Consider the following 24,075-nt stretch of genomic DNA (forward strand, 5'->3'; position numbering starts at 1 on the left):
AAAGTATCAACTCATAGTTGCTTCATGTTAGTTGTTCATTACCTGCTCGTTGTATGTGCCCTGACCAGGGAAGTCCAGGGTTTCAAACCGGCAACCTTGGCATTCCAGGTCAAAGGTTTATCCACTGTGCCACCACAGGCCAGGCAGGGTTCTTGTATTTAAACTGAATGTAATCAATGTGAGAGTTAGAAGAATTTGTTTCAAATGCTTGGGTCCATGAAGGCTCATGGAGTGTTGTCTTTCTGAAAGGCTATCAAAGAAGAAACTCAGACAAGATGAACAGAGAATGAACAGATGTGGCATAGTCACCAAAGAGGAGGGATTAGAAGAAAAATGGAAAAGCAGGAAAAAATACTGTTTTTAAGTTCATTTTGTAAAGAAGAACAGTGTGATGATAAAACATTGTTTCCAGTTATAAAATTCCTGTAACCTTGTAGAGTAGTATCAGTGTTAAGATAAGATGCATCCTCAGCCGAGGCTGAGAGATGGGAGGCGTTATCTTTCATTCTCCTCCTGTAGAAGTTCTGGACCAGGGAGAAACGTATGGGTAAATGTGCATACTGAGTGTTCGTTCTTCATTCCTGACTCCTTAGGTACTTCACATGACTGGAGGCTACGCTGTGGTGCTGTGGACTTGTACTTCACACTTTTTGGTCTCAGTAGACCTTCCTGCTTACCCTTGCCAGAGCTTGGGTTGGTTCTGAATCTGAAAGAGAAAAAAGCTGTCTTGAATCCGACCATAATTCCAGAGGCCATGGCAGGCAGCCAAGAACCTGCGATTAATCCCAGTATTCACGCACAGCTGCTTGGATTTCAGAACCCTGTAAGGATCACATGTATTGTGGAAATATGGTTTTATTATGTATATAGAGTTGTTTAGAGAAGAGAAATGCTTCTTTTGAACTGGCAGAATTTAAAGCCACTAACAGTTTTTTGTATATTTTTAAAACTGCTGGCTGACATTAATTTAGCACTCTACAGTTTACAAAGTGCTGCTGACAGTCCCTTTACTCCTTTTGTGATGGCGTAATGATTGTAGTTGAGCATAGCATTTCTTCTTTAAGTAGTAGAAAATTGAAATGAGTATTTAACTTGCTACACATTAACCTTCGTGTCAATATATGGTAATGGCAAACTGTTTGAACTCAAAGGGTCTGCCTTTTTTTCCCTCCCTACTCTGTGTAATACCTAGCACAGTGCCTGTGTCTAAACATAAGTGCCTGGCAAATGCTTTCTTAAATTGATGGATGGATGGATGGATGATATGTATATATAATGACCAGGTAAATGAATAATCTGATTTGGGAGGAAATTGCATATTACATTTTGAAATTTTTATGTTTGTGTGTTTGCCTTTATAAAAGCTTTATCTCTAGCTATGCATTATGAAATTACCAGACTTGTTGTAGAGAGACCTTCAGGATACATACCAGTCATTTTACTGTAATTTAAAGAGTGATTTTCTTATTGATGACAAATGTCCCCAGTACTCCCAGCTTCATTTTTCACCAATATTTAGACCAGATTACTTGCCTGGCAACTCCCTACTGGTGTTTTGACACTTTCAAACTCAGATTCTCTCTATGCTAGCTAGAAATAGTCATTTTAAATTACTTATCCACCTAGATTTTCTGAAATATGATTATACTAACTGGTTATAAATTTAAAATTATTCTAGAGTTTGGGTTACGAAGAAGTAAGACATATCTTTCCATAGAAAAGAGGAGTCGCATTGAAGAGCTCTTTCAGATCTGAATAGTTATAAATCTGTGGAAATATGTTTATAATTCTTGCCCATATATGTTAATTTATCCACATTCATATTTGGATTCTTCAGGATAAGAGGAGAAAATGACACCAAAAGATATGTTCTTTTGGGAACACTCTAAAACTTCACATAATTAACTCCCTCCTCCCCCCAAAAAATCAGCAGACAGGAAAAGGTGAAATTTATTTTAAGCCCATGGCTGATAACTTTTAGGCGGTGGGCGTGCTCTAATCTGCATGGTTGCTGTAGCTATTAGTTTTCAGCTATAATATGAGCTACTTGTCTTCAGAAATCTAATTCTGATCTTAAATATTGCCGCAGGAAGAGGATCACCTTGCCAAGGAAGCATCATGTAATATATCAGCTCACCAGCAGGGAGTGAAGAGGAAGTCTGATACACCACTGGGGTCCCCACTAGAACCTGGTCAAATACTGGAGAAGAATGAGGATAGCAGTAAAGTCAAACTGAAAATCAGAGTAAGAAATACAGGTTAAACCTGTATTAACAGTGTAGGATATTCCCCTTCTTGTAAATCTTTTGGAATACTTACAATGGTTTTCCCTTAGGAACAGATGGGACAGACTGAATCATAAAGGAACCCAAGTGTCCATCCCTAAAACATTCCAGCCGAAGTGTAACTTCTGTTGTCACACACTTCTCTGTTTGGGGAGGAGCTGTGTGCATGACCCAGTCAGCTCCCTGCTCGCTCGTTCAGAGGGATAGATTTTAGTTGCTCTCTGTTGCTGGTAATTTCCAGTCAGCTTCTTTTGGAGGCTGGACCACTTAGTCTTTTCTCTCTCAATACTTTTTGAGAAAAAGAGACGACTATTCCTTCTAAGATTATTTGGGGGTATATCCTGTGGCCTCTCTGCTCCTTTCCTAAGAGCTAAGATTTAAACATAAAGGGATATAACAGCCCCTTTTCCCCTGTGTTCTGTGTATGTTTTAGTTTTCAAGTTCTCAGGACGAGGAGGAGATTGATATGGATACTGTTCACGATAGCCAGGCGTTTATTTCCCATCACTTGAACATGCTTGAAAGGCCGTCAACTCCAGGTAAGGTCAGCAGTCTGTAGGCTGGTCCAGGCGGTTCATGTGATCTCACCATTTCCTGTGTGTTGCTGTATCTTCCAGTGAACAGCTGTCAAATTTACAAGTAAAAAAGCTGGTGTAAAATAGTAGAGTGTATCAGATTATAACATAGTATTTCTTGATTTTCCATTTTATTTTTTAACATTAGGTGTATGTCTGGATTTTTTTTTTTAATTCATTCATCAAATTTCTTCATAGCTTTAAATTCTGTCGTTGTTTGTTTCTTTCTATCTTTATTTATAGTAGGCTTAACCTCAAACTTAAAATACTCGATCTGGTTTCTGTTTAATAATGTAACCATAACTATGTTTAAAACTCTGTGACAAAGTTAATGCCTCCCAGAACAAAGCCGCTTCTCCCGCCTGCCTGTTTTACTTCGTATCATATCCGATTTTCTCAAGCATCTGCCAAGCACCTTAATCTTCCCTTTGAAAATTATTATCTGAGACAGTATTGAGTTGATGTGCTATAATTTACCTTAGTATTTCCCTCTTGGTAGGCAGTTAGGTTATTTTTTATTTTTATTTAATACAGGTAAATTTTGTACTACATATTCTCATACAAGAGCTTTTGTTTCTTATCAAATTAAGTTCTTTGCATAAATTTCCAGTAATATAGTTTGCAGCTTTTTTTAATTTTCAGGACTAAAACTTGGATGTGACTTGCATCTGAGTAGACCTTAAATCACATCTATATTTGACTCAGTGTCACAGCCATTCCCCCTGTTCTTTCCCTCTATTCTGTTCACGTGTCCTTGCACTACATGTAAATACTGTCTTGAAATTTGTTTCTTTTTCTGACTCATTCTGCTTTTCGTCGTAGTGTACAACATAGATATATGATCTGTACGTTTACTTGCACTTTTTAAAAAGATTTTTTCCATTGATTTGAGAGAGAGAGAGAGAGAGAGAGAGAGAGAAGCATCACCTGGTTGTTTTACTTAGCTGGTCTATGTAGTTGTGCACTCATTGATTGCTTCTTGTATGTGCCCTGAGCGGGAGTCGAACCTGTGACCTCTGGTGCGCTGGGTTGACACTTGATCCACTGAGCCACCCAGCTGGGCCCTTAACCCTCATCTTTTGAATTTTTCCAAAAATTATATGATACTGGATATTACTTGTTTTTTTTACTTAACATTATGCTTCTAAAATGTATCCATATTGATACATAGGTATAATTCATTAATTTTTATATATTATCACCATTTGTTGCATATCATAGTATTGTTTTATTGTCATCAATGTAATAAATTGAAAGATTAATTAACTATAAAATAGCCTGACCTGTGGTGGCGCAATAGATAAAGCGTGGACCTAGAATGCTGAGGACTTTGATTCAAAACCCTGGGCTTGCCTGGTCAAGGCACATACGACAAGCAACCAATGAACAATTAAAGTGAAACAACTATGAGTTGATACTTCTCACTTCCCCCTCTCTCTGTAAAAATTAATCAATAAATAAAAATGAAAGTACTATAAAATAATTTATATTTACTTTATAAAACATTTTTAAATTATAATATGACCCCCTGGGAACTATTGCTGTTTCTTTTTATTGAAAAACCTTATTCACACTCCATGCTCGTTGTCTTCTATGATCTTAGACCTTTTCCATGAGACAAATAAAGGAATGGAGACAGAAAGAGATAAGTGCTTTACCCAGTTTATTATTTATCTTATTTATTGATAATTTGCAATCAGAGCCTGGGTCTCCTGATACCTACTACACTGCTGTTCATATTATACCACTAAAGCATTTCCTAATTTAAGTATCTCTTCTGACCCCTAAATTAGTTTATCTATTCATTGAGTAAATATTGTAATGAAGTTTACTAGCAAATTTGATGGAGTGGTAGCTAGCAATCTTGATGCCAAGTTCCATGTAAATACTAAAAGTTATTGGATGGTTCCTACCCCGGAATAGAGTACCCATTTTACAGGTTCAGCAGGCTAGGCACACTTACTGTCTTTATTGAATATAGAGACTATTAGAAACCCTGACAAAGGGTTACCTCTAATCGTATTTTCAGCAATGAAAACTATTCTTACTAGAATTTTACTGTTGAATTACTTCTGGCTTAAAGTTTAGCACCCCTCCCAACTTTTGGGAAGCAAAGCCATTAATTTGTCTTCTCCTTTTCCTTTGGCGTTTAGGGCTCTCTAAATTCCGACCAGCTAGCTCCCGGTCTGCTCTGATAGCCCAGCACTCCCCGGGCTGCGACGGCACCCCCGCTGCGAAACCCCCGTGGGGAATCGAATTCGCACGGAAGGGAGCAGGTAAAATCATTGTCTTCCTACTCTCGGTCAAGAACAAGTCCATAAACTTCATACTTTTTCTTTCTTTTTTTTTTAATGTTCAATATTAGTTTCAGGTGTCCAACATTAAACTTTAAAAATACAGATCTGAGGACTTGTTCTTCTTGTTAACAAATTGACTATATAGTGTCTAACATAAAGATTATTTTAAATTAGACCTATAACTATTTCAAAAATAATATACTTCTATTTTGCAAAACTTGGAAATAACAAACAAGTGGAAAAGGGGGGGAAATCCTCTTATGTCATTTAAAGGTCCCTAGTGTATTAACATTTGGCTCTGTCCTCGTAGTGCTTGTTCTAAAAATATCATCATACAAAAATGTCAGCTTCAGTAGAAGTCATCAGATCTGCCTTTGGGCTTTTATAACATACAAAATCAACCGTTTATTTCTTGTTTCTTCTTTTCTATGAAAGTTTTATAATTGGTTCAATCATGAAGACTTGATAATATACCTAGAAAACTAGCATGTTTTGACTTTTAAATTATTCATACTAATCAGGCTTAAGTTTCTGAAAGGTAATTTGGTTCGGATATGTTTATTACCTATTCTACTATTTCCTTTTGTCTTCTGCTCACTCTGTTCTTTTGCTGCTTGCAAAGATTATACTCCAGATAAAGAGTAAACAGTCAGGGGTGATGAAAAGATTCTGTCTTCAAGTTTTGGAAGAACAGGGAGTGAAGAACAAGATGCGTAAGCAAAATCACTTTTAATGAATAGTTTTTCCAAAAGTCATTAATCTGGCTTTAAAATTTCAATGGATGAGTTTTGCTTATGTAAACATGTTTTTATGACATAAACAAAAGAGGAACTGTTTATTGATTTGAGGAGTTTAGGGAATCATCTGTGATTAGCAGGAGACTTTCAAACAGAAGCAACACCTCAGATGGCTTGGTATTGCAGCCCCAGACTGTCGGGTGCTTATATCTCTGTGTGTGCTTTATACATTTTTATAGTTGATTCATAAGGTACGTTTCGGAAGGGGTGCTGCTCTCTGTGGAGCACGCCTGGTCTTCCTCATCCCTTCTCTCCCCGGGGCGCTCATGCTAGTGTTCTTTCTCTGTCTCTTTCTCCCTCTCTCTTTCTCTTTCTCTCTCTCTCTCTCCTGCTCCCCCTTTCTCTCCCTCCCTCCTTGCCTTTCTCCCTCCTTCCCTCCGTCCCCCCTCCCTTGGTCTAAATGCTTCTGTAGCTCACTTCTTCTACCTCTGTGGTTTTCTAAATAAGCTTTCCCTTATAATTTGAGAGGAGGGAGGAGAAGAAGGAGGAGATCAGCGGAGACTTCAGCACCTATTTTGATGAGTGAATTTTGAATTCCTTGACCCTGGCTGGTTTTGTATTCTCTTGGGTTTGGGGAAGTTTTCAGGTTGGGTGTTTTGTTTTGTTTGTTTGTTTGTTTTGGTGTAATTTTGCTTTATTATTATACTGAAATTTTACTAGATGTGAAAAATTGCCTACATTTTTAAAAATTATAAAACTTAGAGTGTTTCAAACTTCTTGACAACAATTTGAGAATATTGCTTCTTCCTGTCTTTTTTGCCTTTTAAAAAATAAAATCTGTCCAGATTCAACAGTCAAATAAATGCCTGTTCTAGAAAATACTTGTTTGGTTTTTCCTCAGAAATGTGGTACACTAACGAATGTAGAAGCGATTCTTTTTTTTTTTCTTGTATTTTTCCGAAGGTAGCGGGGAGGCAGACAGACAGACTCCCGTATGCACCCGACAGGGATCCACCCAGCATGCCCACCAGTGACGATGTTCAGCCCCTCTGGAGCATTGCTCCATTGTGGCCTGAGCCATTCTATTGCCTGAGGCAGAGGCTGTGCAGCCATCCTCAGCTCCCAGGCCAACTTTGCTCCAGTGGAGCCTTGGCTGCCAGAGGGGAAGAGATAGAGAGGAAGGAGAGGGGGAGGGGTGGAGAAGTTGATGGGCGCTTCTCCTGTGTACCCTGGCCGGGAATCGAATCCGGGACTTCTACACGCTGGGCTGACGCTCTACCACTGAGCCAATTGGCCAGGTCTAGAAAAGATTCTTAACACCTTTTTATGCCTACCAGTGCACTTTATTATTGTGACATACTTCTTAAAAATATGCATTTTTACTTTTTTGCGACTCCTCTTTGCAGTCTGTTAGTTCTCAGGGCGTCATAGGGAAAGACTGGGAGGAGCTACAGCGCGAGGTGGGGGATGGGAGAGCTTTAGAACCTCAGCTTAGGTGCGGTCAGTGTAGTGCTCTTTATGTCACGGCCCAGAGTGTTTACCAGTGCGTTACATATAGACTGTCTATACAGCTTAATTTTGAGTATATTCTTTAAATATATGTGCTTTTGTAATTTCTTTAAATGTATTTATGTGGCCACTGAGCAAGACTTAAAATTCAAGTGTTATTAGAATATAGAGAACGTTCATTTTACAGATGGTAGTGTTCCAAAGGTTTATTTCTGCCTGTATTTCTTTGGGGATCTTACTACAGTTTTCCTGCAGTGTTATAGTTGGTGGATAACTCCCAGACTAGGCAGTAAGAGCCCTTTACTTACACCTGAAGGACAGAAGCATGAAACCCAGCCAGTGTGCACCAGCGTTTCCGAGAGGGGACAGCTTCAGCCCGCCTTGGCAGTGTCTGAAGCACAGCTTTGAGCTCAGCCCAGTAAGGCGGGCAGTAAAACATGCTCTTCCTCTCCTTGGCCTCTCAGCAGGGCCGGGTTCTCTGTGGTCCCCTGGGCCTGGGACTGAGAGTGGCAGGTCCAGGAAAGGAGGCGTGGAGCCATGGAGGGAGCTGTGGCTTCCCTTAAGTCTCTAGGGACCCTGAAGTTCACACGGGTTTTTTGGGCCTTCTTCATTTTTTATTCAACTGAGGCATCTTTTATTTTGTCTCTAGAAGTCTTATAAAATGTGTGTAGTTAAGTAAAAATAGAGGTTACATATAAAATCTGAATTTCTGGCTCCTTGAGAAAGCATTAACTGAGAGGCCCCGTTAGGCAGGGATGCGCTGTTATTCCATGGATTCCCTTTGTTTGCACTTGGAAGTCTGTTTACTCGCTTACGCTGCCTCCTTAGGCCCAAGGCTTCTGAGTTTGGACCCTGTTTCTTTTATTCATGAGCTGAGCCTAAGTCTGTGAGGGGTCCATTACAGCCGGCCAGCCCGATGATAATAGAGAACTGGAATGGGTCGCTGCTGTCGTCTGAGAGGGACCGAGCAGGAATGGGGCTTAGGTCAGATAAAGAGAGCTGGGAACTGTTTAGAGGAAAGTCATGGTTTACTTTTTAACCTTTCCCCAATTTTCTTTCCTTGAGTGTAACGGTGAGACTACTTAAGGGCGATGGTACGGGTGTGCAGGGTGAGCCACTGGGGGAAGAAAGGAGAAGTGGCAGGGGTATTGTCTTCATTGCTTGTACTGTTTCTTTTCCCTCCCCTGCTGTGAGGAAGGGGGTTGGAGAATGGGCTTATGGTTGCCGTGGTGATTGGGTAAGCTTTGGGGGGGGGGGCGGGGCGGTGCTGCAGCTCAGAGGACAGTCGGGAGTGGGAGCAGTCCCTGGTGGTTCCCGGGAAGCCTAGGAGCGGAGCGGTCCTGCCTGGAGGTTGGGTTGTGTAATGTCTTCCTGCCTGAGTCAGCAAAGCACTGTCCCAATGCCTGAAGTCCTTTAAAGCAAAACCCAAAAAGCATGAGAGCCCTGTGGGTCTTTCTTTAGAAACTCTACTATAAAAAACAGACTTTGATTCTTTTCTTATAACACATAGTTTTATACTTATTTTTTATAGTGATTTAAAGAATCCAAAGAACAGACTTTACAATTCTCCTCGTAGAAACTGAAGGTTTTGTGTTAAATTTAAACATAGACTTGCCTGACCTGTGGTGGCGCAGTGGATAAAGCGTCGACCTGGAAATGCTGAGGTCACCGGTTCAAAACCCTGGGCTTGCCTGGTCAAGGCACATATGGGAGTTGATGCTTCCAGCTCCTCCCCCTTCTTTCTCTCCTCTCTAAAAATGAATAAATAAAATAAAATAAAATAAAATAAATAAAAATTAAAAAAAATAAAAAAAAGAACAACTAAACATAGACCTAATGTGAATAATGTAATAGAATTAGCAAGCTATTCATTGTTACCAGAACTTTGATTGATGGGCTGAAGAATGTCCACATTAGGCTTTCTGTTGGGTTTGCATTTGTTCCTCCTTCTGTTTGTTTGGCATTTGTTAATGGACTGCCGCAATCTCTTGCCCGCAGTGGGTTTTATTAGGTCTCTAGGAAAGATTGTATGTTGGGTAGAACAACAAAACTGAATGTGTGTTGTTTTCTTTCTGTATACATATTTCTTCATGTATTAGACGCACATTTTTTCAAAAATTTTGGGATCTAAAAACTGGTACATCTTATACGGTGGTTGCATATTTTTTTACTTGCATTTCTGCTTTTACACGCTTGTTGTGCTCATTGTTGAAGAGAGTGATGAGTTGTATAGATTTTATGATGAATAAAACTTGAGTTCAATAACTTATGTAGTACATCTACTTTTCAAAATTTGAACCCCAAAATTAAGGTGCGTCGTGTACGTGGGAGTGTCTTATACATGCGGAGATTCAGTATCTGCTGTCCTACAATAGAGACCTATTTCAGGGCACTGAACGGGCTTTCATTAACTTAATCTTTTTTAAAATCATTCTCTAGTGTTTAATTAAAATCCATATAATGTTTAGCATGTATATTTAAACTCTTTCAGTGATTCTTATATTTTGAAACCCTTCTACACATTTTGAGGCTGACTCCATGCTATAAACTTACAAATGAACATCTTAACAATGCAGACACATTCCCAGGACCTTATGCGCCCCCGAAGCGATATGTGTGTAGATGTTCTGTCGGGGATGGTAAAATGCACTTTCCCAAGGGAGGTTCTCTGGATGACCTTATCCAGTGCGTGGGCAGACTCGTATATGTGTCCAGGTCCGACTGTTACACCTACAGTTCCACGGGGGAAGGAAATTGCACTTTCTTACTGCCTTGGATTAGACTTGGTAGAATTAGGAAAGATAAGAGATGAAGCAAAGAAAAAGTATTGTTTATAATAAATGAAAACTTAAGAGCTAAAGGGTGGTGGTTGATAGAGCAACTCTAGGTTTTGTCAGATGTGCTGCTGTTACAAACACTAGTTTGATGAATATTAGAATATGTCTGCACATTTGTGGGATAAATTTCTGGAAATGCACTTTCTCAATCAAAAGAATGTGGGCATTTAACATTTAGAGCTACATTGCCTTCACTTCTCCTTTTTAGAAAGTGCTTTATTGTGGAAACCGGAAGCAGTGGATGCGTGTGGTGAGCCCCATGCGTCCCTCATTCAGTCAGCTGTGGCAGTGGCGGTCATGCGCAGTCTTGTTTACTCTGCAAGTCTCCGCCTCTGATTGCTCTGAAACAAATTCCACATACCATCCTTTCAAATAATTGAGTATGTTTCTCTAAAAGAAGGATTTTGAAAAGTCATAGCCACAGTAATATTCTTATATTTTAAACAATTGAGTTTTTCTGTATCATCAAATTAGTTACTGTTTACATTTTAATTGGCTCATAAATGCCATTATTTTTATTTTTAACAATTCATTCGTTTGAATTGGTGTTCACATAAGGTCTACACATTGCAATTGGTTGATACATTTTTTTACATCTTTTTAAATGTAAAGTTTTCAGTCAGTCTTTTTATCTTTCTTTTTCCCCCTTTACAGTGTATTTGTTAAAGAAACCAGGTTTTTGATCTGTAGTTTTAAGATTGTATCTTGCTAATTGTATGCCGCTGGTGTAATTAACATGTAGAGTCCTCTGTATTTCTTGTGAATTTGTGGTTGTGTCTAGAAGTTTAATTGGATTCAGGTTTCTAGGTGATGGTGTGTTCTTCAGTCTGGAAGCGTACAGTGTCTGGTTGACTTTTCATGAGGCTAGCCATTAAGATGTTCAAGGCTTAGATTTATTAACTCTGAGGGTTGTAAGATATTCTAACTTATCTTTTCATTTTTATTTATAAACTGGATTATTTATATAAAGCTAAATTCCCACACATCTATTACTACCAATGGTATAGGTCTTATAGGAAAAAGAAAGGCTTGATTCTGTTTACTTAATAATTTTCAAAATAAAGGATTGGCTAACTAGATCCTCCAATGTGATGCTCAGTCAGTTCCAGGCCATTATAATTATTATCCTTATCAGTATTCAGATTGTCCCATTTTTGAACAGTGAGAACCTGTCCAAAAGTTGATTCAAATCCATTGAGAAGACTTTAGCTTCCTTGTTATTACACTAGGTGTTTCAGACTCATCTTGTTAATGATCTACCCAGACCTGTGATTGGCCATTTGTCTGTAGGAGTCCTGGTTTCTAATACGATTATCCTTGGGTCGAGCTAATCGATTGTCTTCAAAATAAGGCTCATATAAATCAAGAGCAATTTAAGATTTAGAATCAGTCCCTGGCCAGGTGAGTGAGTGGATAGAACATTGTCCCGGCACATTGAGGTTGTGGGTTAGATCTGGTCAGGGGACATATGAGAAGCAACCAGTGAGTGCATAAATAAACGGAACAACTGAGTGGAAAAACAAGTTGATGCTTTTTTTCTTTCTCTCTCTTCCTTTTCTTTCCCCTTCTCTCTCTCTCTATCTCAAATCAATGGAAAAATGTTAAAAAAAAGATTTATAATCAATATTTCTAATGCAAAGTATAAAGCCACTAGATAAGAAATTGTACTTTGGAATTGGTTGTAGCTGTTCATTGGGAAAGACTAAGCCTCATACACTCAGTTGTCCACTTGGCAGTGGCCTCTGCTGGGAAGTGCATTTTCCAATATAACTGCTGGCTTGTCTGCAATCCAAGTCGCTGGGCAGGTGGTCTGGATGAAACTTCCCTCAGTGCAGAAGAGGACCACGGCCTCCAGTAGCGCAGACAGCCAACTGGAAGGCTGCACAGTCTGTTGATACAGACTGATTAAATAATGAAATATGCGCTAAAAAGGGCTTTGTTGATGAGGTTTTCAAGTCTCTTATTACCTCTCCTCATCGCCTGGCTGTGTGTTCTGTTTGATATGGAACCACTTTTATGTTTGTGTACTTGAAACTGTATTCATGTAATCATTTACAATAGAAATTAAAATCATATAGGCCTGACCTGTGGTGACACAGTGGATACAGTGTTGACCAGGAATGCTGAGGTCACCAGTTCGGAACCCAGGGCTTGCCTGGTCAAAGTACATATGGGAGTTGATGCCTCCTGCTCCTTCCCCCTTTTCTCTCTCTCTGAAATGAATAAAGTCATTTTTTAAAAAGCTAAAAATAACATTAAATTAATTAATTAAAATCATATAGAGCAACAATTTTAAACTTTTTTTATCGCGTGGAACATGTAAACTAATTAACATTCTGCAACACACCAAAAAATAAATTGTTTGCCAATCTGACAGAAAAATAGGTATAGTTTTAATTCATTCATACTGGGTGGCTAGTGTTATACTGGCTGTAGTCATTTTTTAATTTGACAGTAAGGGAAAAGAGGTCAGAGCCCTTGACTAGTCAGGTATTGCGTGTTTTAAAAATTCCTGCGGCATATCAGTTGAAAAATCAGTGGTATAGTGACATATTTCACTGATACTATAAATCAGATCTCTCAATTTTTTTCTGAAGAATATCTGGGTACCAATTTTTGCAAAAGGTACAGATCCCCAAACTTGCTTCTGTATGTAAATAATCTGTTTATTTATCTTTTGCATTATTATTATTGGTGTAAGCTTTACTAAAAGCTTGTGAATATTAAAATATGTACCTTTGTGGTAGCAGGAACTATGTCTGACTTGTTCACTTGCTCTAAAAGTTGGAACGGTGCCTGACACCAGGTAGTACAGTAATCAGTCAACACCAGTCAGATGAGCTGTTACAGTTTCTGTGCTTTGTCCCTCTACCTTTAAAAGCAGTGCCCTTCAATTGCATTTAGTTGGACTAAGTTCATCTGAAATCTGTTGAAAAGGAAACACAATAGTTTATAATTCTGTCACATTAATTTGTTTGCAAGCTTTGGCAGGGGTGAAGAGGTGGGAGGTCAGGCTACTGGATACTTTGTGACACACTCAGATCAACTCTGGGAGAGACAGGCTCCTATCCTCCTCAAGACAAGGGCGGGTCACAGTATGTCCGGGTGGGTCACAGTGTGCCCAGGCTCTGTGCTCCGTGCGGACGGGTGAGTGGGTCAGAGCGTACAGTCTGGTGCCAGCTCCTCAGTTCTGTAGCTCAGATCTGCCAGCGCAGCCTTGGGCTGGTCACTTCCCTGTGCCTCAAGTTCCTCATCTGTGTTACATTGTGGGAATAGGAAAGAACTAACTTTGGGGGTGGGGCACTTTTGGGAATGGTTCCCAAAGAAATAACATTTGAGCTGAGTTTTAAATTATTCAAGAGCCTGAAATGTTTTTCCTTTCTTGTTCCTTTTCTGTAAGGTAGCTTAAACATTACTTATTGGAGAATTTGTCTACAGTTCCCTCTGACTTCTACCCCCAACTAATTTAAGCCTCTGAGTCTGCTCCTGTTTTGCTCTGTGTTTTGTCTTTTTATTACTCAGCCGTAGTTATTCAGATTCTTTCTTCTTTGCTACTTTGTAAGCTCCAGGAAGACTGGGTCTGTCAAGACACCGGTCTGTTTTCTCTAGTTGCCACGTCATTCCTGATACTTGTTAAATCAATAGGTTAATCAGACCCGAAATGAAGGGAGGGCATTCGAAGCATAGTGAGGACATTTGCAAGTATACTGAGTTCTGGAAAGGCCCGGCCGGAACGGACAGAAGGAGTAGTGGACGATGAGGCCGGCAGGGTACATTCAGGGCGCATTGTAAACTTCAATAAAATTGGCGCTGAAAGCGCTTTTAGAAAATTTCCGTGGTAGTGCCTGTCTTTAAAAACTGGTTTGGGGCTGGCTTAGATCAGAATTAGTGCTGAGAACTTTTAAAAAAGGAAAGAAACTGTACTGCATTGCAGTCCATTTTAGTGAAAAGCATAGTGTTTTTTAGTTTGGATAAAAAAAAATTTTTTCAGAAACTTTCACTGAACTTCAGGGAGTTAGAACTGAGTTTTAAGCAGATAGCTGTGATCAGCTTTGTTTTTAGGAAGACCCCGACACAGCAGGGCTGAGCATGGACACTTGGCATCTGGCCGTGAGAGTTCTTCCTTGTAGAGGACTGTCCTGTGCTTTGTATGATGTTTGACCGGGTCCCTGGCTGCCAGTAACACGTCCTCCCCAGCCCCACCCGTGTGACAGCTGTCCTGTCTCCAGACATGGCCCCTGACCAAGCACTCCTGCTGTGCAGCTGTGTCGAGTGCAGGTTTGACTGGAAGACACCTCAGGCCAGGAAACCAGTGCACAGGAGACTAGTACTACACCCCGAGGGGGAACTGGCTGGAGTTAACAGATACACCTGCAGACAGGGTCGGTGGGCAGAGGTCAGAGAGACTTGTGAGAGTCAGTGAGACTCGGTAACCAGTTAGATGTAGAAGGTGGGGAGCTGGGGTGATTCTCAGGCTCTTTGCTTAGGTGGCTGCATGTAAAACTGTAAGGTTAACTGAGAGGAAGGAACAAAGAATTTTTCTTCGGCTGTGGTCAGGGATTCCCTGCTTTGGAGGAAGCCATTTTTGGACACCGGAGTGTGAAAACGGCTCTTGTAGGTTCCTGCACTGGTAGAATGTTAGAAATGGAAAGAACTTTCAAAGACTTTTGATCATTTTTTGGTGAGCTATGCAGAAGGTTAGCAGCAGAACCCGGTTCTGGGGCACAGGTCTCCTGAGGCTCAGCTTTGGTTTGGTTTTATTTTAACGACACTATTATCCTTAAGTAGAGACATTCTCTTCATACACTCCCCACCTTTTCCTGGTTTCTTAAGCTAAGGGTGCTGAATACCCTTACAGTGCTTGCTTTGCCTGTCCCTAGAAGCTCTCACTTAAGAAACTCGAGAGATTGGGGTTTTGTTGAGTTGTCATTTCAGTGGCTGAGTGTGACACCGGGTGTCCAGTGGTGTCCAGGTGTCACAGCGCTGCTTCGTGCACCCCGCCCAGCTCAAGGGGCTGTGTTTTCATTGACCAGTGTGGGCCTTAGGCTGTAACACAAGTGTAACCATTACTGCCTTCCTAGTACTTGGAACCATTACATGTTGATGTTTAGAAGATGGTTTGGTGATGCTCTGGTGCGTGCCATACTCTGTAGACTACAGGAATTGAAATTCTCAACTTCCTGGCCACAGTGCTGCAAACTGGTTTGTGTGCGCTCGAACGATACTTCCCTCACTCCTAAAGGTTCCCTTGGAAGTGATAAGCCCTTGGGGTCCCTTTTCTGTACGGTCATCAGCGCCCCCTTACTTTCATCTCACTTTCCTTGTTATCAACAGGAACTGACATGGCCTTTTTTGACCTTGAAGGTAAAGAGCAGGCGCCCCTGGAGATGAGCATGCACCCCGCGGTGGCCCCGCTCTCGGCCTTCCCTAAGGAGTCTGCGTCCGCCAAGCACGGCGAGCACCACCACCACCACCACCACGAGCATAAGAAGAAGAAGAAGAAGCACAAACACAAGCACAAACACAAGCACAAGCACGACAGTAAAGACAAGGACAAGGAGCCCTTCACGTTCCCCAGCCCCGCCAGCGGCCGGTCCGCGCGCTCGCCCTCTCTGTCCGACTGAGGGGCGCAGGGGACCGTGCCGGCGGCGGCTGGGGGCGCTAGAACTGGACGGAGCTAGGGCTGTGGGCTCTGCAGGGTGATAAAAGCTAAAACAACAAAAAAATTGCCTCATAGAAATTCAGAATCCATTTAAATTCTAAACATTTGATTTATATCATTTATACAGTTGGGATGTGATAAGGAAAATGTGTTAATGTTCTGAATAAACCATTTCATCCTGTTTCTTCCTTAAAGCGAGCGTGCACACATGCAGAACAGACCATTCTCATAAAGGCCATCGTGTCCTCCAGGGTCCCCATTCACACCGTGGCCTCCTGTGTGCTGCCACAGTCAGTGCTGTTTGAAGGCCTTTGATGAATGTGTATCGGGCCAAGTTCTGAACAGAAGCTCCCGCCAGCTCTGTGGTGCAACCGCTCTTTCCAGTGCTACGTTCCGTGCAACGCCAACGCCGACGCGTCGACTCAAGAAGGTGGAGCTTGTCCCTCGGAGTCTTCTCTAGCGCAGTGTGTGTGTGTGTGTGTGTGTGTGAGAGAGAGTGTGTGTACACGTACCATAGACTCGAAGCATCAGAATTTATAAACAAGACTGAAATTTTCAGAAGCAGCTTTTTTAAAAAAATTGACTAACTTCTTTGATAATGCATTTGGCAGTTAAGATGTTGAAATTTAACAGAACTATCAATCCAGATATCAAATCAAGCTGTTCAATTATGCTATTTTTTCGTTAAGTGAATATATCCATATGTAGGGTATGTTGGCTGAATATGAACAACTTACACACCCAGTACATTTTAAAAATTATTTCTGTGTAACACAAATTATGATACCTTGAAACAGTGTTTATTTACTGTTTGTTAACTTGGACACAGACAGTTTAGCCCTCATATGAGTGTACCATAAGCATTTAAGAACATATGAATGTTGGTTTCATACTTCAGTGGTTTGTATGTTTTTGTTTTTACTTCTGAATTTACCACGTACTTTATTCTTTGTTTAAAAATTTTTTCATACATGTTATATTTTTATCATTTCTCTTATCATTAGGAAGTTTGGAGATACTTTTTCCCAATCTAGTAATGTTAGACTTTTAAATATACTTTTATTTGTATTTAATTTGTTTAATAAATAACTTTTTAAATTGATCCTTTTGCTTTTTTATCTTTTTGTACCTTTTGTTACCTTTCTCTGTGTATATATATATATATATGTGTGTGTATGTGTATGTGTGTATATATCTATATAGATATAGATATAGATATCTGCAAAGTTTGTGGAGAGCTTTGTGATAGGTGGGATTTGAGCTGGCCCTTGAGGTAGAATGGTTTCAGTGGGTGGAGGTGGGAGAAAAAGGAATTTTTCAGAGTGTGGAAGATAGCAAGGGCACATGCAGGAAGGAGAATCAGCACTTTTGCCTGGAGTGGATGTGCAAAGAGACTGTGGTCAGATGTTAAAGGGCCTAGATGCAGTGATTTAAAGATTTCAAATGATAGTGTTGGCTAACTGAAATTATTTTGGGGAAAATGGAATATTTTGTATTACAGTATACAGTGACACCATACATAGAATTTTCAACTTTAAAAATAGTAATGATGTATGGTAAATCCTAAGTTACAAACACCCGACTTACGTATAGCTTGTACTTATGAACGGAGCGCCATAAGTGTTACTGATAGTCAACTGCAGGTGGACATCAGTGAAAATGATACAGTTATTGGCTCCCATGGCAAAGAACTAACCAGTGAAGACCTTATGGAACTAGAGCAGCAGATGATAACATTTAGGGAAAAAAACGGACCTAGAAACTCCAGAATCAAGTTTTCTACAAAAGAGTTAGCTGATGCTTTTTGTCTCATTGAAGCAGGAATGGCAAAGTTAGAGGAGCAAGATCCTGATACAGGGAGGGTCACCAACATCTACCGTATAGTTACCGGCGGCCTGAGATGCTTCAGGGCCATTTATGACGAGAAAAAGAAAAGCTCTGTACAAACCTCCCTTGACGCCTCCTTCAGGGAACTGAGTCCGGCAGCAGAATCAAACCCCGACTCTTAACACCAATCCCATCCTCCCCAACAAACCTCCCATGATGCCTCCTTCAGGGAACTGAGTCCAGCAGCAGAATCAAACCCCGACTCTTAACACCAATCCCATCCTCTCCAACAAACCTCCCATGATGCCTCCTTCAGGGAACTGAGTCCGGCAGCAGAATCAAACCCCGACTCTTAACAGTAATCCCATTCTCTCCAACAAACCTCCCATGATGCCTCCTTCAGGGAACCGAGTCCAGCAGCAGAATCAAACCCCGACTCTCAACACCAATCCCATCCTCTCCAACAAGTCCACCATCTTCTGCATCATCCAAGATTGTTTAAGGTTGTATTTGAAAATGTTTAAGTATTTAAATGAGCAGAAAAATAAAAGTGAATACTGTTAAGACAAACATCTGTCTAAATTGCATTTAAAAAGCCAATGTACCTGTTCCAACATATATACAAATTCAAGTTAAGGACAAACCTAGAGGACCTATTTCATTCAAAATCCAGGGACTGCCTGTATTTCAAAATAACTGTTAATATTGTAGGAAGACAGCCTGACCAGGTGGTGGCACAGTGGATAGAGCCTCAGACTGGGATGCAGAGGACCCAGGTTTGAGACCCGAGGTCACCAGCTGGAGCACGAACTCATATAATTTGAACAAAGCTCACCAGCTTGAGTCCAAGGTCGCTGGCTTGAGCAAGGGGTCACTCAGTCTGCTGTAGCCCCCCGGTCAAGGCACATAAGAGAAATCAATCAATGAACAACGAAGGAACCACAACGAAGAATTGATGTTTCTCATCTCTCTCCCTTCCTTTCTATCCCTCTCTCTGTCTCTCCCACACACACAAAAAAAATACATATATATATACATATATATATATGAAGAGATACTACAATATATATATTGTAGGAAGATGGTGACAAGTAATAGCTAAGTACCTCTTTTATATCCAGCATGTACTAGGAATCATGTTACTTCTAAATTGCATATTTATATTTTATGTTTCTTATGCAGAATGTTTAAAAGGTGAGCTTTCAGATATTTAGGCTGATGGCTAGGAGCAGACAATGCAAACAATGATCCATCTTTGTGAAATAGGTAATGACACATAACAACACACAGTTCTAGGGGAAAGTCCCAGTCCACTCCCCAGAGACGGTCACTGTGGCCAGTGTTACGTGTGTCTTTCCAGAATAAGTCTGTACAGTAATACATTTTTTTTTAACAAATGATAACGAGAAATTTTTTTATTTTTCTATAGCTTATCTTTCATAACTATCATTTTGTGTCATGCTAACAAAGGTTAGTATGATTGCATGGTTATAAAAGAATTTTCCCCTTTCTATTTTATTTTTATTAAAAATTGATTGATTGATATTAGCAAGAGAAGAAGGGAGAGAGAGAGGAACATAGATCTATTCCTGTATGTGCCCTGATTGGGGATTGAACCAGCAACCTCTGTTCTTCAGGATGGCTGAGCTGTCCGGCTAGGGCTTCTATTCTAAAGCTTTATATTTTAAGTTTATATCCTTTATTTAACTGGAAGTCACCTGGGATTTGCTTTGCTACATGGTAGGACATAGGGATCCCACATTTTTGCCCTTTCTGAATGCCCAATAGCATGTATTTAAAACATCTTTTCTCTCCAGATTTCAAGTGTTAAATGCTAAGTTCTCTAATACATTTGGGCTGGTTTCATGGACCTGTGTGCTCACTTACCTGCCAATACTGTTTAGATTTTTGTAGCACAAGATGCGGTATAGCTGGTTTTCCTCATCTGTCAAATATTTTGGTTATTGTGGGTTAATTTCTTTTTCTGGTTGACATTAATTTATACACAGCGGTACTCATTCCTAGTGGCAACATTTCTCTGGGTTGCGACAAATGCTTGGACTTGTGTATCCAACCAGCACAGTTCCATCTCTCCCAGATTCCCTCCTGCTGCCGCACTGTAGTCAATGAAGTTGTCTTTGCAGTGGGTATTAGTTGTGTGTTAAATCAAGGGCTGACTTGGAATTGGCATTTGTTGTTAATCATTCCTGCTAAGGATGTCAATGTTCCTATCAAAACAGGATTTCTTTATAACTACATTATAAGGTGACTTGTTGTTTTATTTGTTTGGCATTCTTTAAAAGGTATTTTTGTCATTATAATGTTACGTCTATTTCTTGAAAGCTGATTTTGTGCTTCGTTACTCCATTAATCAGGGTGCTCCAGAAAATCGGAACACAAACATGCATTTGTTACAGAGTATTGATTGACATGATTATGGAGGCTGAGAAGGTCCACACTCTGCTGTCTACAAGCTCGAGACCCAGGAAAGGTAGTGGTGTGGTCCAAAGGTCTGAGCAGGAGAGCCCACAGTGGATTCCAGTCTGGCTCTGCAGGCCTGCAAAGACAGCGAAGGCAGATCAATGTCCCAGGTAGACAGGATCTAACCTTGCACCACCTTTGCGTCCTATTCGGGCCTTCAACAGATTGGATGGTGCCCACCTGCCCTGGGGAGGCCTTCTGCTTTACTCGGTCCACAGCCCGAACGCTGGTCATGCCTTCCCGAAGCACCCGCGCAGACACACCCAGAAGTAATGTTTCTCCAGCTCTCTGAGCGTCCCTTGGCCCAGTCAAGCTGAGATATACAATTAACCATCACAGCTACAATTCTCAGCTCTCATTATCTGCAGTATTTTTAATGCATTCTGGGGTTTTACTTGAAAATAATCACATATGTGAACAATGGTCATTTTATTACCTCTCTCCTGACTTTTGGACGTTGACTTCCCGGTGTCTTCTGTGGTTAGACCTCTCTCTCTGGCCGAGCCGCCCGAGGGCTGCGGGGGGCTCCCCTGGCCACACCTGTCTCCACCCCTCTGGCCTCCCTGCCTTTGACAGCCCTTCCTCATGTGTTGTGGGTTTGCATTTCAAATTTCTTAGACTTTGAAGTTTATAATTTTTGTTTCTTGTTCTCCTCTTTATTTCTTTTGGATGACTCTCAAGGAGCAAATGGAGAAACGACTAGCAAAGTCTTGTAAACTTCAAAAGACATTTTGATCCCAGCGTCATCGTTACGTTGAAATCCTTGTGAAATAGCTACTTAGTGTCCCCGCCCTCTTCTAACCCATCACTTCTCTTCCAACTTCTTTCTGTAAACAAGCGAAATGTCTTCCGATCAAATGCGCCCCAGCCCCAGCAGAACTGTCTTTCAAAGCTCTTGACCTCTGGCACCTCTGCCTTTGAGTGTGGGCTGGACTTAGTGACTCACTTCAGAAGACCAGAGGGCGGACAGGGGAAAATAATAACTGCTAGGAAAGACACACACGGCCTCAACCAAGTGATCGTGGCAAACGTCACCAGTGAGAAGTCGTGTTAATATCGTGTCCTCCTCGCTCTGATGGGACCCAAGGAGCACCTCTGTGGTATGAAAACCCACAAGCCTAGTCTGCCCAGTCTAATCATGAGGGGAAAACAAAAAAGACAACCCCAAGCTGACGAATACTCTAAAAATATTCCTCGAAACCATAAATTTCTGCATAAACGAGGAACGACTGACTGAGAGACTGTCTCAGACCAGAGGACACTGAGGACATACGGGCCTTCCCGGACTGGATCCAGCAACAGAAAAGGGGCACTAGTGGAAAAAACTAGTGAAATGCAAATGCAGTCTGGAGTTTAGTTAATGTACCATGGTTGATTTGTACCAACATTGGTTCCTTAGATTTGACAAAGGTACTCTGGGAATGTAACATGCTAACAGTAGGGGAAACTAATTGGGTCAAGGAAATACTTGCTAAGGAAATTTACTAACAGGACTGTAATCCTTTCAAGTTATGAGAATAATTTAAACATTCTGTAGCCTACCTATATTGTATGTTAATGTAACCAGTAAGACAGGCAGACAGTCCCCCTCCTCGGAGATCACCGAGAACTAGTGCCTTCTCACAGTTTTCTCCTAACTCCTAGAGCGCTACCTGGTCTGTTAGGCAGTGTCCTCCAGTGTTTCACTATGATGGCCTTTGGTTTGGGACATTGATCAGAATAACACTGATGTGCGTTCCCTTAGGTGCCATTCTTAATTATGCTCGGTGCACTAGTGACAGGCCTGCATGCCGCTGTGTAGGCTGATGCGTGCAGGGTTTAGCAGGAAGGAGAACTGCAGAAAGCATATTATTTCACTTTTCTACTCTCAGACATCAATCAAGAAGCAGGCTCTGGAGGACTTTGCTTTTTCAAGAGGAATATCTAGCTACCCGTCCCAGATATTTTGTGTGATGTTAGATCTTATCAATACAGTTCAGAAAGTGGAAAGGATTCAGCAAATTGAGTGGGTTGAAAACATCGAAAAACTTTATTATTTCACAGGATAAACTTTCATCCCAAAACATGTTGCTTGGGTGTGTGAAGTCCTTGCTGTTTGACTATGAGTCACCGACTGAAGGTAGAGACCATCTCGTTCTTCTGTTTATCATGCCATTCTGTTTAGAATGTTGTCCAGTGTCACTGCAAGTCACTAGAGGCACATAACACAGGCTCGGTTTTTATTGAACTGAACATAAAAGCAGAAGGTGATTTTATCAGCCAGAGAATAAATAATACTGTGGAGAGAGCATTTTCTGGAAAACAGTAAACCTGGGTTCTATGTCCCAACTTCATGGGTGTCTAGTGGCTAAATCACCCAACCTCACGGGCTCGATTCCTTGAAAAATGAGACTGGGTAAGATTGTCTCAAAGTCTTCTTGCCAGTTGCCAAACCCCTGGTATTACTCTGACCACAGCACAGTACTTACATAGAGAAGGTTACACATTGCGGAAGAAAACCTAGGTTATGACGTCTTTATTCCAGTTTTTAAATACAGACAGCTTTGATTCCTTTCATTTGAATTTTCTGAAAAGAACTTACACTTCAACTTCAGACCATCTGTATATACTCAGAGTGTGTGCATAAGACATGATGTAGATAGGTGTGTGAATATGAAACACTTCAATGGACTGTAAACTATTTTTTCTTTTTATCTCATTGAAAAAGCCCATCTTCTTCCCAAGACCAGCCAGCTCACAGTGGTGTTCATGGCCACCATGTTTGGCTTTTAGAATGTTTACAGACTGCATAGACAGTGGGCATCCCTGGATGCCTGCTCAGAGCGAGATTCTGAGGACAACCTAAGGCCCTGCCTTCAGGGTGTCTGGTTCTAGTAGTAGACTTCAAATGAATCCATAAGTAGCAACAGTAGGTACTTGAACCTAGACTCTCAACCATGGAGATGCTTTAAGGCAGGCCGTGGGGAAGTGGGGAAGCCTGGCCAAGTTCTCTGCTCCCTTCCTCTCTCTGTCTGTAAAAATCAATTTTAAAAAAGTTAAGCCTTGGCCAGATAGCTTGGTTGATTAGAGTGTCGTCCCGGAACATGGAGGTTGCTGGTTTGATCCCCGGTCATGGCACATACATACAGATTCAGTGTTCCTGTCTCTCTCTCTCTCTCTCTCACTGCCTCTCTCAAAAAAATTACTAAACAGCCTGACCAGGCAGTGGCGCAGTGGATAGAGCATCGGACTGGGATGTGGAAGACCCAGGTTCGAGACTCCGAGGTTGCCAGCTTGAGCGTAGGCTCATCTGGTTTGAGCAAAGCTCACCAGCTTAGACCCAAGGTCACTGGCTTGAGCAAGAGGTTACTAGGTCTGCTGTAGCCCATGGTCAAGGCACATATGAGAAAGCAATCAATGAACAACTAAAGTTCCACAACGAAAAAAAAATTATTAAACAAATAAATAAAGCTTATTCCATGTAACGTGCTGCCTTTTAGTTTGAGAAATAAGGCTGGCCAACCTAGTTGTTTGCTGTTAAAAAGTCTGATGAGCCTGACCTGTGGTGACGCAGTCGATAAAGCGTCGACCTGGAACACTGAGGTCGCTGGTTCGAAACCCTGCACTTGCCTGGTCAAGGCACATATGGGAGTTGATGCTTCCTGTTCCTCCCCATTTTCTCTCTCTCTCTCTCTCTCTCTCTCTCTCTCTTTATCCCCTCTCTAAAATGAATAAATTAAAAAAAAGAAAAAAAGCCTGATGATGGAATGGTGACAGTGGTCTGTGGTGTGTTGGTTGGTTGGTTGTTGTTGTGACTGACATTTTAATGCTCCTACTTGGCAAGGTCAAGGTGGATAACCCTTGAATTCCCCAGGTCCAGGGAGCA

General features: G+C 41.1%; 1 protein-coding gene across 5 annotated transcripts in view; it reads left to right on the top strand.

The window, feature by feature from the left end:
* Nucleotides 1–17,004, top strand: part of TAF2 (TATA-box binding protein associated factor 2) — a 79,230-nt gene extending 62,226 nt beyond the window's left edge. For 2 of the 5 annotated variants that reach the window (XM_066265758.1, XM_066265762.1), the window contains 5 exons: nucleotides 594–823; nucleotides 2,090–2,245; nucleotides 2,719–2,824; nucleotides 5,014–5,136; nucleotides 15,575–17,004. In XM_066265758.1, coding sequence (XP_066121855.1) covers nucleotides 594–823; nucleotides 2,090–2,245; nucleotides 2,719–2,824; nucleotides 5,014–5,136; nucleotides 15,575–15,864 — 905 coding nt within the window. In that variant the 3' untranslated portion in view covers nucleotides 15,865–17,004. The remainder of the gene's footprint in view (nucleotides 1–593; nucleotides 824–2,089; nucleotides 2,246–2,718; nucleotides 2,825–5,013; nucleotides 5,137–15,574) is intronic. The other 3 variants (XM_066265759.1, XM_066265760.1, XM_066265761.1) reach the window with 3 other exon arrangements.
* Nucleotides 17,005–24,075: the final 7,071 nt, after the last annotated feature.

The sequence above is a fragment of the Saccopteryx bilineata genome, chromosome 3, assembly GCF_036850765.1.
Source record: "Saccopteryx bilineata isolate mSacBil1 chromosome 3, mSacBil1_pri_phased_curated, whole genome shotgun sequence".
In the NCBI taxonomy this organism is placed as follows: Eukaryota; Metazoa; Chordata; class Mammalia; order Chiroptera; family Emballonuridae; genus Saccopteryx; species Saccopteryx bilineata.